Raw genomic sequence first — 13010 nt, 5'->3', positions numbered from 1 at the left:
ACGGATGCAAGTTTTAGTAGGATGGTCCTGCAGTCCTTGTTTAGGTAGACTCCAGCCCCGCCTCCTGGGTACTGCTTGTGAGTCAGCTTAGTGGAATACTTTGCTGCATCTACTTGAAGAAGAAGAAAGTTACTTACTGTAAGTGTGGTTCTTCAAGATGTGATGCAGAAGTGTATTCCACAACCCTCCCTTCACCTTCTCTGCATTGGAGTCTTGTCTCTTGGCATTTGGTTTGAAAGGACAGAGGGGGGTCAGGGTGGTGCTGCCTCATATAGCCAGGGGAAGGCTGCGGCAACGAGGCAGAAGCACCACCCCTCTATCGGTACTGCTACGCAAAATTCTCTGGCTCCAGCACTCTGAGCGTGCACACACCTAAGTGGAGTGCACTTTTGCATCACATATTGAAGAACCACAATTACAATAAGTAACCTTTTATTTTTGTTGGTTGCTGCTGTGTACAATGGAAACACATATTGGAATGCTCTCATTTATTTTTCAGAGCTTTGGTAATTTATGAAGGGAGTCCCTCTACTGATATAATGTTAAGTGGACTCCCTTATTTCCCACACTGGTGTAAGCTGTTTCAAAAGGATAATTTTGTTCAAGTTCTTCATTTTGCTGGGGGAAAACTGGTTATCAGTTTGTGTCCAATACAATCCCAATGAAGTCAGTGGGGCCAGAATGCGGAATTTGACTCTTTGACTTCAGGAAATACTTCAATAATATGCATGTGATACATTATCAAGGGATTGAATTTAAGTAAAATTTTAGTTTAAAAGTGAAATACACAGAATGGCATCTCTTGAATCCTAAAGGTTGTATAAAGAAACTTCATCCACTTGGCATAGCCCTGCAGAGTTTATATAAGAATCACCACTTGTTGCCATGCAACAGAAGCAGGGTGGGAGTGTAAAGGGGCATTCACCTCTGGTGTCCCTTGCAGGCTGTCAGCAGACCTTGGTTGGTCTTCAGTGGCTTGGCACTCGTTGAGTCACAAATCCAAATGAACCCCCTCCAGGGTATTAAAGTCCAACAAATAAGCATTCTGTTTCCCCTCTCTTGGATCTTTATCCCTAGCTCTGGGCCCTCTAAATTCAGCTCTTTGTTCAGGCCCACACACTACTCTGGATTCCAACCCTGGGACTCTAGACACAGCAACCACATACTACTTATTCCAGTCCGTCGCTGCTATTTCCCTGGCCCTCTTCTGACTGGGCCCCTTGGATCTCCAGCGCGATCTCAGGGCTAGCATCCTCAGGTGCTTCTCCCTCTTCAGTCTGCATGTAAGTTCAGATAGCCATAAACTCTGGTACTTTTTGGGCTTCTTTTAGTCAGAGAGAGCACCCTTCTTTGGTCCTCTGGTCCTAGCCAGGAACCGACCTGCTAAGCCCCTGCAGCTTTTTTTACCTGAGCCTGCTGGGCTATTGTTGCTTCTGTAAGATCTCTCTAAGCGGGCCTGTAGGATCCACCTTCACTGCTTCTGGAACAGGATTTAGTAGGACCGCAAGGCCAGATACACCCTGTCAGAGTGAGCCTCATATATAAAACTGCATACTAGTTCCCAACCTGTTCTAATGTTTAACATGAAAAGAAAAACTTAAACAGTTGCATTGTAAAATATTTGTTCCTCCATCACAGATGACTATTAAAACCGGTTGGAATGTGATTTATAGTGTAGCGGTGTCTTAAATAATAATTTTTTAGCAAGATGGATGCCTCATCACTAGGTTCAGAAACTTTGATTAATAGCCCTGCATACAGTTGAATAAATGGAACATTTCTGCACTCTGCAAATGTTGTGTTCCCTTCATCTTCCACTGTTTTAATGGTGGATTTTTCTCTGTCCTTTGTGGTCAGAGGCTGACTAGACATTATGTCATGGCTAGGGAATAGGATAGCCCTTACTGAAAGCCTTTGTTAGTTTTCTCTGCTTCCAGAATGGTGCAAAAGGCAGGCTACAGACCTCCATTCGTGACAATCACCTTGATTCTAAATTTAAACACTTTCTTCATCCTGTGTCATTTGAAACTTACATTCTCTCAGTATATTCTTTACTCAAGAGAAACAAATTTTTTAGACATAGTATTCAATACTCTTGTCTAGAAAAGATTTATTATATTTAATATTATGTCAGCTGGTTGTCATTAATCCTAAAGTGGGACTGCCCAGCGTTCACCATGACACAGCTGATACAAAACTAAATACAACAGTCCAATTATACATAGTGATTAATGTTAGTTAAACACATAATTCCCAGGAGAATCCAGACCCATGAAGTGGAGACATCCTGGCTATAACTCTGACCCCAGCCCTGCCCAGGAAGGAGGGTTGGCCACTGCTGCCTCCTGCCCACTTTTCACAGCAACTCTGGGGAAGATTGCCAGTCCAACCACGTTTGGAAGTGTGTCGCACAGAGCTGATTGATCAGTTACCAGATCTGGAACTGGACTGAAAACAAAAAGGAACAGCAGAAGCAATGACTGTTCTACTCATTAGCAAAGCAGAACTTGAGGACAGCACTACTGCTTCTTCTGTCCCCTGCAGTTCTTGATGCTCTTAAGTGGCTTCTCAGGTCACAGTGATCCTGCTGCTAATGTGCTCCATGACAACAGCCCTGCCTCAGACTTGCTGCAAAGAGTAAGTGACAGCACTGTTGCATCACTGAGACACTCCCATCCTCCGCCTCCTCCCCCCGCCCCAGTCAGTTAGCTAGGATGCCACCAAATATAATAATGTAGCTGTTTGCCTGGGGAAGCAGACAGGTTATGTTCCTTTCCCTGGACCAGGGATGGCCCCTCCACACTCAGACCATATCTGTAGATGGAAAATACTATTCCTGCTGTAGCTCCCTGTCCCTTCCCAAGGCTCCCAGCCTGATCCCCAAATATAAATCAGTTGGGACAGACTCTTAAAAGGGTCAAGACAAATCCATAATCCTCAATAAACAGAAGCTTTGGTCTTACCGATGAAAACAAACACAAAAAGGAGACATTCTGATTATAACTCTGACCCCTGCCCAGAGTCCATCAATACAATGGACTTTTGCTGGAACACGCGTCTATATAACGCGAATTCGGATATAATGCGTTCGTGGCCATGGATCTCAAATTTAAGTACTGTACAATATAATTTTGTTGAGTATAGACGCGATAAATCAACCGCTGAGCACTCTCCTGTCGACTCTAGTACTCCACTAGAATGAGGAGTGCAAGCGCAGTCAACGGGAGAGTGTCAGCTATTCACGTACCTGAAGTTGCGTATCTTCGATCGACCCCATGCGGTAGTGTAGAAAAGGCTGTTCTTTCGCTAGACAACTGTCCAGCGCATCCTCCGGCCGAAAGACTCGGAACCCATGATGGTAAAATACAGGTTGAATATTTACCTAAAAACACGACTTCCAAAATCCAGCCGCTTGATCAAAGTGTAATCACCATGTTTAAGCAGAACTATCAATGGAAGTTAGTACAACAAGTGATAGCGAGTTGTCTGTCACCAATTTTCTGAAGAAGTTAACTATAAAAGACTTCTTTTACATTGGCAGCGATTTCTGGAATTTATTACTTGCTGAAACAATAAACTGCTGTTGGATGGTGGGACTGAGAGAGTCGTTTGGCCACCCACTCCTGGAAGAAAATGAAGAAAGCAGATCACAGTTTGACGAGGAATTAGACTTCGAGGCGGAAGTTGGAAGAACAGACGGAGTGGATGCAGGAGCTGTGCCAGCAACTGTCTGGGCTTGGGGTAACTGTTCTGCCACAAAATATCGAGTCCTGGATAAGAGGCAACGATGAAGCATAAAAATTTTGTCCCGATGCTGAAAGTCTAACGGATGACCAAATTCTTCAGGCAGTACGACCAAACAACATTCCAGAAGCTGAAGAATTGACCTTCGCCATGGAAGAAGAAGAAGCGGAAGATCAAGTAGACGTCGTTCCAACGTCAGCTGTGACCATAGCCGGCTTTGAGACTGCTTTGAGATCGTTTGAGATGCAAGACGTTGAGCCTATAAAAATTATGCAGCTACGTAGTCTTTTGCAGTTTGCTAAGCGGAAGCGGCACAGCAGCAAGAAGCAAAAGCAACTCACTGACTTTTTAAAGAAAAACTAGACTAGTTTATTGTCATGTCTACTTTAAATCTCTAATAAAGCAACACTTTTTTTTCCTCGTTTGTTTCCTTCAAGTAGGAATTTGTTTTCTATACTTTATGGATGTGACATACAGTAATTTCATTTTTAACACAGTCCCTGCTATAATGCGATACTTGGCATGGATCCCAAATCTCGCGTTCTAGCAAGCGTCCAGTGTATCTTACATTAAACATCAACAAAATAGATGGAAGAGTAGGGAACCTAAAGAGGGGAAAGTTAATCCTGATTCTCTTTGATGGGACAATGTCTGTCTCACAAGCCTTGCACTTTCAAAGACCAAAAAAGGCACAATCACGTCATCCTCCAACTTGTCACCATTCCAGCATTATAAGAGAGAAAAGGCAAAGAATCTTAAAAGGAAGCAAAGAATCTTGGTCACTTAGTTAATGGTCTCCAAAGGAAGGGCATCTGTCCCAACTGGATGGAGGAGAAAGAAACTCAAGACACTTTCAAGGTTCCAATAAACATATTTCAGAACTCCGGCCTGAGCAACCAGAAGAACAGGAAGTAACGGACAAAATCCCAGAACAAAAATCTTGTCCTTTAAATTCTGAGGAGCTTTGTGTACCCATCCATCCACGATTCGGAGATTCAGAAATGCAGAATGAGCATTACCTGACAAGTCTAGATGACCCAATTGGCAACTTCACAGGTTTTACTTGCTGTTGAAGGACAAGCTGGGCTTGAGTTACTCTGCCTTAGATGGAAGCAGCAGCCTCTTCAAACAGTGGCCTCAGAAAAGGGTGAGGTTTTTACCCTCAGTACCCATAAAGATAATCCACTCTAAGGCATGATTCTGGACTTTGCCTGAAAGCATCTGTAAAACTCAGAGGAAAGACTATTAAAAATCTTAATTCTGAATTAGACACCCTACTTTTATCCTGTTAAATAATAATAAAATCTACCAATGCATCCTGTGGGGGAAAATTGACAAAATTTAGTCTGCTGCAGTGTGTGATGATTGAAAGTCTTGTCTGTCTCCATTGTCTCCAGATGTGTTTGGAGTGCAAGGGAGGAATTAAGACAAAGCGTCCCAAGAAGGAAATTCTCAGGTGCAAGCAGATTTTTTTCCCCTTCTTTACCTTGTTGTCTACAGAAGAAAATGGATGAAACACCAATTGAAAGTGAAAAACTATTTTTAAACAGGACCAAAATGAATTTCTTAATTTGTTCTTGAGAGGTACTGCTGAATCTGCATCTGCTGGGCTGAGAAAAAATTGGTGCAAGTTTTTTTAAACTGGTAACATCTTTTTTTACTTGTCAACACCTAATACTACTTTTCTTCTAAATTAAGGAACTGGAAAGAGCATGGAGGGAGTATGACAAATTAGAATACGATGTAACAATTACAAGGAACCATATGCAGGAGGAGCTGGACCAACTTGGGGAGATTCAGGTATAGAAGAATTGTAATATTATTTTAAATCTGTTTAAAATATAAATTTAAAACAAACAACTTCTTTATTTCATGCCTTTCTTCCTGAAAGATCAATAAAAGGAAGAGGGTAGGGAAATGAGATTGTCCTTTGCTACATTTTTGGTACTTTTTATTTTTATTACTGTAAAGGTCTAAATGGTAGTTTGGGTTTTTTTGTTTTTCTGGGGAGAAGGGGGGATTTTATATCTTTCATTTTTGCCCTGTTTTATTACTTTGGAAATACAGTAACTCCTCACTTAAAGTCGTTTCGGTTAACGTAGTTTCATTGTTACGCTGCTGATCAGTTAGAGAACATGCTCCTTTAAAGTTGCGCAGTGCTCCCTTATAAATTATTTGACAGCTGCCTGCTTTGTCCACTGCTTGCAGGAAAAGCAGCCTGTTGCAGCTAGCTGGTGGGGGCTTGGAACCAGGGTGGACTGTCAGCCCCCCTATCAGTTCCCCGCTCCCCTAAGTTCCCTGTGCCCCTAAGTTCCCTGTGCGGCAGCCACCCAGCAGGCTGTCAATTGCCAGCAGTTCAGCTGTCCCTCCCCCCACTGCCATGTGCTGCTCCTGCCCCCTGCCTTGGAGCTGCTCCCCGGAACCTCCTGCTTGCTATTGGGGGGGGGCGGGAGGCTAATGTGTCTGGGTGTCCCCCTCCCCCTGCTTCTGCCCCCCGCTTATCCCTTCTTCATATAGAGCAGGGTGGGGACAGGACAGGGCTCAGGACAGAGAGAGCTTGCTGGCCACAAATGCTGTCTCAACTTCTTGATGTACTTTAAAAGGCAATGTACTTAGAGTGGTGTCAGCGTACTTAAAGGGGCAATGCGCATCTCTCTCTCTCCACACACAGGGTGTCTCTCTCTGTCTCTATCTGCCATGCTGTCTCCTCTCCCTCCATTCGAGCTGCCTTGTAGAGTGTGAGGCTACATTAACAACAATGTGTTAACAACAACCCCTTGAGGGCTCAGCTGAATGCTAGTTCATCTAGTTCGTTTAGCAGTAAGGCATCCCCTTTTCCCCTGGGAAATATTCCACCCTCTAATTTCACTACCTCAACCAAGCTTCACAATCATCATTGCTGTGTACAGTATTAAATTGTTTGTTTAAAACTTATACTGGGGGGGGGGGTGTGTATGTATGTATGTATGTGTATGTATATAATACACACACACACACTCTCTCTCTCTCTCTCTCTCTCTCTCTCTCTCGCTCTAAATAATATAGTTTTTTGTCTGATGAAAAAAAATTTCCTGGAACCTTCCCCCCTTCCCCCCCATTTACATTAATTCTTATGGGGAACTTGGATTTGCTTAACATTGTTTCGCTTAAAGTCGCATTTTTCAGGAACATATCTACGTTAAGCAAGGAATTACTGTATGAGGAATATCATGTCTAGTCTTCCTTATTTTTTCTTAACTTGCCCTTGAAGGAGCCACAGAAATGGAAATTTTTCAAGCCTTAATTGGAGGAGCAGATGTGTTAAATTTATAACACTGAAATTCTTCTTCCTAAGTAACTATCAAGCAGCTGAGTTACATCAGTGCTAGCAAAACCAAGCAAAAATAGTTGAACAGTCTGAATAAAAATTCCTTCTCTTAATTATGTTTTACACTTTGGTACTCTGCATGTTTACCCTTCTATTCCTGGAAGACACTGTAGGTACCTAGCATGATGACAAGTCTTAAATTACTAATGCAATAAGTAGATGGGTGGAGTATAGGGAACCCTGTACAGAGGAACACCACAAGCCATGCATGCTACAGATTGGCTTTCCACACACAAGGAAGGGATATTGCAGATGAGTGGCAGGAGCAGGGAAATAAGTACACAGCAGACCCATTGGCACAAATCCTGCATGGTTTTGGGGGCACACATCGGCCCATAGTTTATTCACCAGTGTGGAGTAGTTCATTCTGAGAATCTGGACAAAGACCAACTCAACTCCATACTGTCAGTCATGCTCCTTTTATTTTTGATTGGATCCACTTACCAGTCTGTACTGATGATGTTTCCTTTTGGCCAATGCAAGATGTGCAAACAGCTCAACATATGAAGAATCATCCTGCAGAGCTGTGGTAATGTGTTCAGTGGTGAATTCCCCTGTTTCGATTCTCCTTTGTAGATTGAGACATTTTGTCCTCCTGTTTCACTAGTGAAATGCTTTACTGTCAAATTGCTTAATTTTCATTTTGGAAGATGAGATTTGCAAAGCTGCTGAATCAGGCAGCTGGAATGTGTGAGCAGTCAATTGTTGTGATGGTGGCTACTTCACTAACCACCGTGAAGAGATTACACTAACCTCCAGATAGTGTGAACATTATCAGTGTGGATGAGGAGTGTCAATTATCAGATTGTTTCCTAAATCCTGATTCCTTTCAGTAAGGAGAGAAAATTTTATACGTGATACGGTCTACAGATAAAAGAAAAGGAGTACTTGTGGCACCTTAGAGACTAACAAATTTATTAGAGCATAAGCTTTCGTGAGCTACAGCTCACTTCATCGGATGCATTTGGTGGAAAAAACAGAGGAGATTTTTTCCACCAAATGCATCCGATGAAGTGAGCTGTAGCTCACGAAAGCTTATGCGCTAATAAATTTGTTAGTCTCTAAGGTGCCACAAGTACTCCTTTTCTTTTTGCGAATACAGACTAACATGGCTGCTACTCTGAAACCTGTCTACAGATAGTAAAATTGTTTGTTCTTGCACCATATTATACATGCTGTCCCATGTCTCTTTACTGGCAGACTGAGTCAGCAGGTATACAGCGTGCTCAGATTCAGAAGGAACTTTGGAGAATTCAAGATGTCATGGAAGGTTTGAGTAAACATAAACAGCAAAGAATTTCTACAGAGGCAGGTAAATGGGCTGTTTTTATTAAACCACATTGTACTTCTAGGGAATAAACTTTGTATTTGCTTTTTTGCTTGATTGAAAACTGTTTGATGTCATAGTTGCTGGAAACAAGTGTAACTGAAATTATTTACCTGTTGAAATTAGTGTGTGTTTTAGCCTTTCAGTCAATACAGAGACAGGCTTTTGTGCTAGTTCCTAATAGTTATTTATTGTAAACAGATGTTCATGTTTTTTTAAACAGGTACAATCGGATCAAAGTCTTTTTCAGCTATTAAGTATAAAAATGAGGTATGATTTTAGTAGTTTTACATTTTAGCATCAATGAATTTCTGAATTGGAAATTATTGGCTGATAAAAATTATTTCTGAACTCTTCTAATGGTATAAGAAATGTGTATTCAGTATATTTAAATTGGCAGATCTGTTACTGAATTATTGGATTACTTTTGAAGGTTAAAGTCCCAGATAGTAATTCTAATTTTCATTTCTTCTGTGACTTCATATTCTTACCAATTCATGATTCTGTGTCCTCATTCCGCACCCTTTTCTGTTCCCAGGCCTCTACCGCAAAAATGTAAATCTTGATTCCCCCCCCCCACACACACACACACATTTCATGGAGAGAAAAATTATATTGTTTTACATCTTTCTTCGTATATAAAGCCTGGTTTGCAGATGTGCCGAGCACCCCAAAAACAGATTAAATTGATGGGAGTGTCAAGTGTTCAACCTATCTGGAAATCAGGCCCATAATATCTAGAAATTGTAGCTTTAAAGGGACACTGTGTTACACCCAAAATTTAAGCTTGGTTTATAAAGGTTATAGAAAATCTAATATGCACCACAATCTTTTAATAATAATGAATTTCAATTAAAATGGTGGGGTAACGAAATCAGTACGCGTAGTCACAACAGAAGCATGTTTCTGCATGAGAGGCAGAAAGTATAACTGATAGAAATGAAAGCATAACTAGCTGAGTGAGATGCAGAAAGTAAATAGTGAAAATGAGATTTAAAAAGGAAGTATTTCAATCTCCATGAATTTAGATGGTGCTAGGAAAACAATGTTTGTTAATATATCTTTTTAGTATGACAGTGTCCCTTTAATTGCAAAACACAAAGCTTATATAGCTTCAGGAATATACTTTTTAAAAGTTGTAAATAATTGTAACAGGTGTGCATATCTAAATAAGGTGACTATTCTACAATCTTTAGGAAGAGGAAGTAGTCCCACCTCGTCCTCCACTCCCTTGGTCCTATGACTTTACAGAGCATCCTCCCATAATCCCCTCTCTGCCCAGTGATAGCAGCTCCTTGCTCTGTTATAGCAGGGGCCCAGTACATCTGCTGGAAGAAAAGAAGATTCACCAAGTTCAAGGATATCAGAGAAATGGATCTTACTGTGTAAGTGGCTAAAATTGCCACAATGTACATTAAGCATTTCCCCCATCCTCTGCACAATCACTTTTATTTTGACATCTGGATGCTTTTGTGCTGTGTAATTCCTTTTTGGCTAATTAGTTTTATTTCCAGCTGCATCATTTGCATTTGACATTTTTTAATCAGATATACCATGCTTATAAACGTGTTCTAAGAATCAAACATCAAAACAAGACTGTCACTGTGATTCTACATATTTTGATCACTTTTTCAAAATCAGGTTTTTCTGAATTCTTGTTACACGACACAAACCCCAGTCCTGGCAATCATGTATCTGTTGAAGCCTTTTATAGTTAATGTTTATTTTTTGGGGTTAGTGTTACATAATAATGGTAAATTTTCTCCTTAACATCAGTTATTCAGTTTATATAACTTTTGAAAGTCTGTGGCAGTTTGTTTCATGTTAATTGCAAAATGAATATCACTACACAAGCTCCTGAGCAATGGAGCATTGACTTACAAAAACAATAAATTTAAATGAGAGCAAAATCAGCTGCAAGATTACGTTTGATTCTTAAGATACTAACATTTAAATGATAAATCAGTGTTCGTTATCTTTTACTATTGCCATCTTCTAGGGTCCAGATTATAGACTTTATAAGAGTGAGCCAGAGTTAACAACAGTGGCAGAAGTTGATGAGTCTAATGGTGAAGAAAAGACAGAACCAGCTTCAGAGTCAGAAACTTCTACAACTAAAGGTTAGTGCCAAGCATGTTGACTTCCAGCCTATTTTTCAGTCTTTCACAAGGAGTACAGAATATTGTAAGTGCCTTGTAGAAACTGTTATTTTATTTGTGTGTGTGTGTATACACACAAATAAAATAAGTTTCTACAAGGCAGTTACAATATTCTCTGTGTGTGTGTATGTATATGTGTATAATATTTATTTTACAAATAGTATGTCCATTTCTGGATGCAAATGAAACAGCTCCCGCAGTCAAATGCTTTAGTTATACAACAAGAGAAGGATTTCAGTCAATCAAACCACAGAGAAATCAAACATTACACTCAACAACAACCCTGAAATCCTTATTGACGCTGTGTCAAATCACATCATTCACATCCCACGCACATCACTCCCTTGAACAATTACCCATTTTCTGTCCTTGCCCTTATGCAATTTTTTAATCCAACTCACAACAGTATGTTATCAAAATGTCCAAAAAGACAACATCACAGAATTTTCACTCTCTCAAGACAAGGAAATAATGTGGGTTGTTTTTATTTTTTTTAAATCTTGTAACTGTTGAATTGCTTTTTGGCTTGTGATACAATAGAATTAATGTTGTTGCCCTTGGAATATACTCACAATAAAGGTCTGTGCTGTTGCTGAATGCCTGTTTCTCTTCATATAGTCCCCATAAAAGCTATTAATTACTTGGTAGAGTCCTTCACCATTAACACTCACTTAAGGAATCTAATACCACTTGTTAAAAAATATAAAATAGCTTTTTAAAAGTTGTTTGGAAAAGGCAGTTGTCAAAATCCCCTCAATTTACCAATATGTGCTGCACCCCCATTAGCCAAATTGAAAGATGTGATGACTCAGCATGCACATGAGATGCTGTTATGGGACTTGGCTGAATGTGGCCTAAACTTAACTGTGTTGTTTTATGTTATATAGTTTTAGAGAGTTGAAAAAGCATTTAATCCCTGTGGATTACCTCACTCACCTTATCTCTCATAAATGGAGAAATAATTTTGTCTGTCTGTGGAAAAAAACAGGCCTCACTAAAGAAAAGCAAATAATAAGCTGCCTAGCTGATATAGATGGCATTTAAAAAAAAATAGCTACAGACTCAGTATGGCAAATGAGTGGGAGAATCTTTCTCTTATCAGTAAATTGAGGTAATTTTATTGTAGCTGTTACTGTTTATTCCACCCAGTGAGCACTTAGTCTTCTAATGCACTTAGTTGTCTGGTTCTCTTTACTCAAAAAAATCGTAATAGCATGAGGGAGAATATAAGCAGTTTTTCCCAATTGTCTACATGCAGTAACAGCATATTGCTTATACTTGTATTTGTATTGTTTATACCTTCATATCCCAAACAATTTCAGCAAAGCTCAATTTAAAAATCACATATCTAAAATTTTATTTTACTTACTGTTGTAACAAACCACATATAAGGGCTTGTCTACATGATGGTGTAATGCGCACTCAGTGTGATTTCTATAGTGCACTACGGTGTTATGCATTAATTGGTCCATATAGACTCTGCTTGTGGGCACTAAAGGTTTCAAGTGTGCTTTAACCCAGCAGTATGTTAAAGCACACTAGGAACCTTTAGTGCACACCAGCAAGGTCTGACAAACTAATATGCAACACCTTATTGTGTGTGTTTTAGAAATCACATCACAGTAGTCTGTATTGCCTCACCATGTAGACAAGCCCTAAGATGACTATACCCACATGTAGCGGGTGCTACTGCAATAAAATAATAAGAGATTGGAAGGGGACATTTTATTTCTTTTTTATGATTGGTTTGTTTTGTGCACTTCACAGCACTAGTTATTTTTAATGTTTCCCTCTGTCAATTATTTTCCTTTCATTTGTCCTTCACCCTCCAAGAAAGAAAAAACATTTTAAAAATAGGAATTTGTAATTGTAAAATTCTAGAAATTGGAGACCAGTGACCTGCAAATGAGAAGAAAAATAGGCTTGTGCCCTTTCTTTTACTGTTTTGATGACTAAAGAAGGCCTGAAGGTTTCTTGAAATGTGTATGTGTTGGGCAGTTGCTGAGCATTCCTTGTGCAGTACGAGTTCAGATCCTATCTAGTCTATTCTCTTTTAAAAAAAGGAAAAACTTCCATGACTAATTAATGTTTTGCATAAAGGAAGCTTTAGTTAAAGATGCATCCTCCCACCTCTCCAATTATAACAGTAGCAATCTGCTGAGATATACAAGAGTTCTTCTAGCCAGACCCAAGAAGATCACAGCTGACATTCCAGATATTTTCAAAGGGAAAAAAAAACGTGCAAAGGAACAAAAAATTGTGAAAGCCCAAACAAATCTTTTGGGTTTTTTTATGTATCATGAAGAAGCAAAACAGGAACAAGTCAAATTTTTTTTTTTAAATCCTTTGCTGGTCACATTCAACGTACTGGTTAAACACTGACTAGATTTCAGTTTGACTGGGATTATTTACA

At 39.8% G+C, this 13010-nt stretch overlaps 1 protein-coding gene across 24 annotated transcripts in view; it reads left to right on the top strand.

Annotated features, from left to right (window-relative positions):
* PLEKHA5 (pleckstrin homology domain containing A5) overlaps positions 1 to 13010 on the top strand; it is a 267659-nt gene that overhangs the window by 227457 nt on the left and 27192 nt on the right. For 12 of the 24 annotated variants that reach the window (XM_043516710.1, XM_043516724.1, XM_038399835.2 and 9 more), the window contains 5 exons: positions 5443 to 5544; positions 8312 to 8423; positions 8662 to 8708; positions 9635 to 9823; positions 10438 to 10558. In XM_043516710.1, the coding sequence (XP_043372645.1) occupies positions 5443 to 5544; positions 8312 to 8423; positions 8662 to 8708; positions 9635 to 9823; positions 10438 to 10558 (571 nt within the window). The remainder of the gene's footprint in view (positions 1 to 5442; positions 5545 to 8311; positions 8424 to 8661; positions 8709 to 9634; positions 9824 to 10437; positions 10559 to 13010) is intronic. The other 12 variants (XM_038399885.2, XM_038399892.2, XM_038399871.2 and 9 more) reach the window with 2 other exon arrangements.

This window comes from Dermochelys coriacea, chromosome 1, assembly GCF_009764565.3.
Source record: "Dermochelys coriacea isolate rDerCor1 chromosome 1, rDerCor1.pri.v4, whole genome shotgun sequence".
Classification (NCBI taxonomy): domain Eukaryota; kingdom Metazoa; phylum Chordata; order Testudines; family Dermochelyidae; genus Dermochelys; species Dermochelys coriacea.
This window is presented reverse-complemented; position numbering and strand designations above follow the sequence as displayed.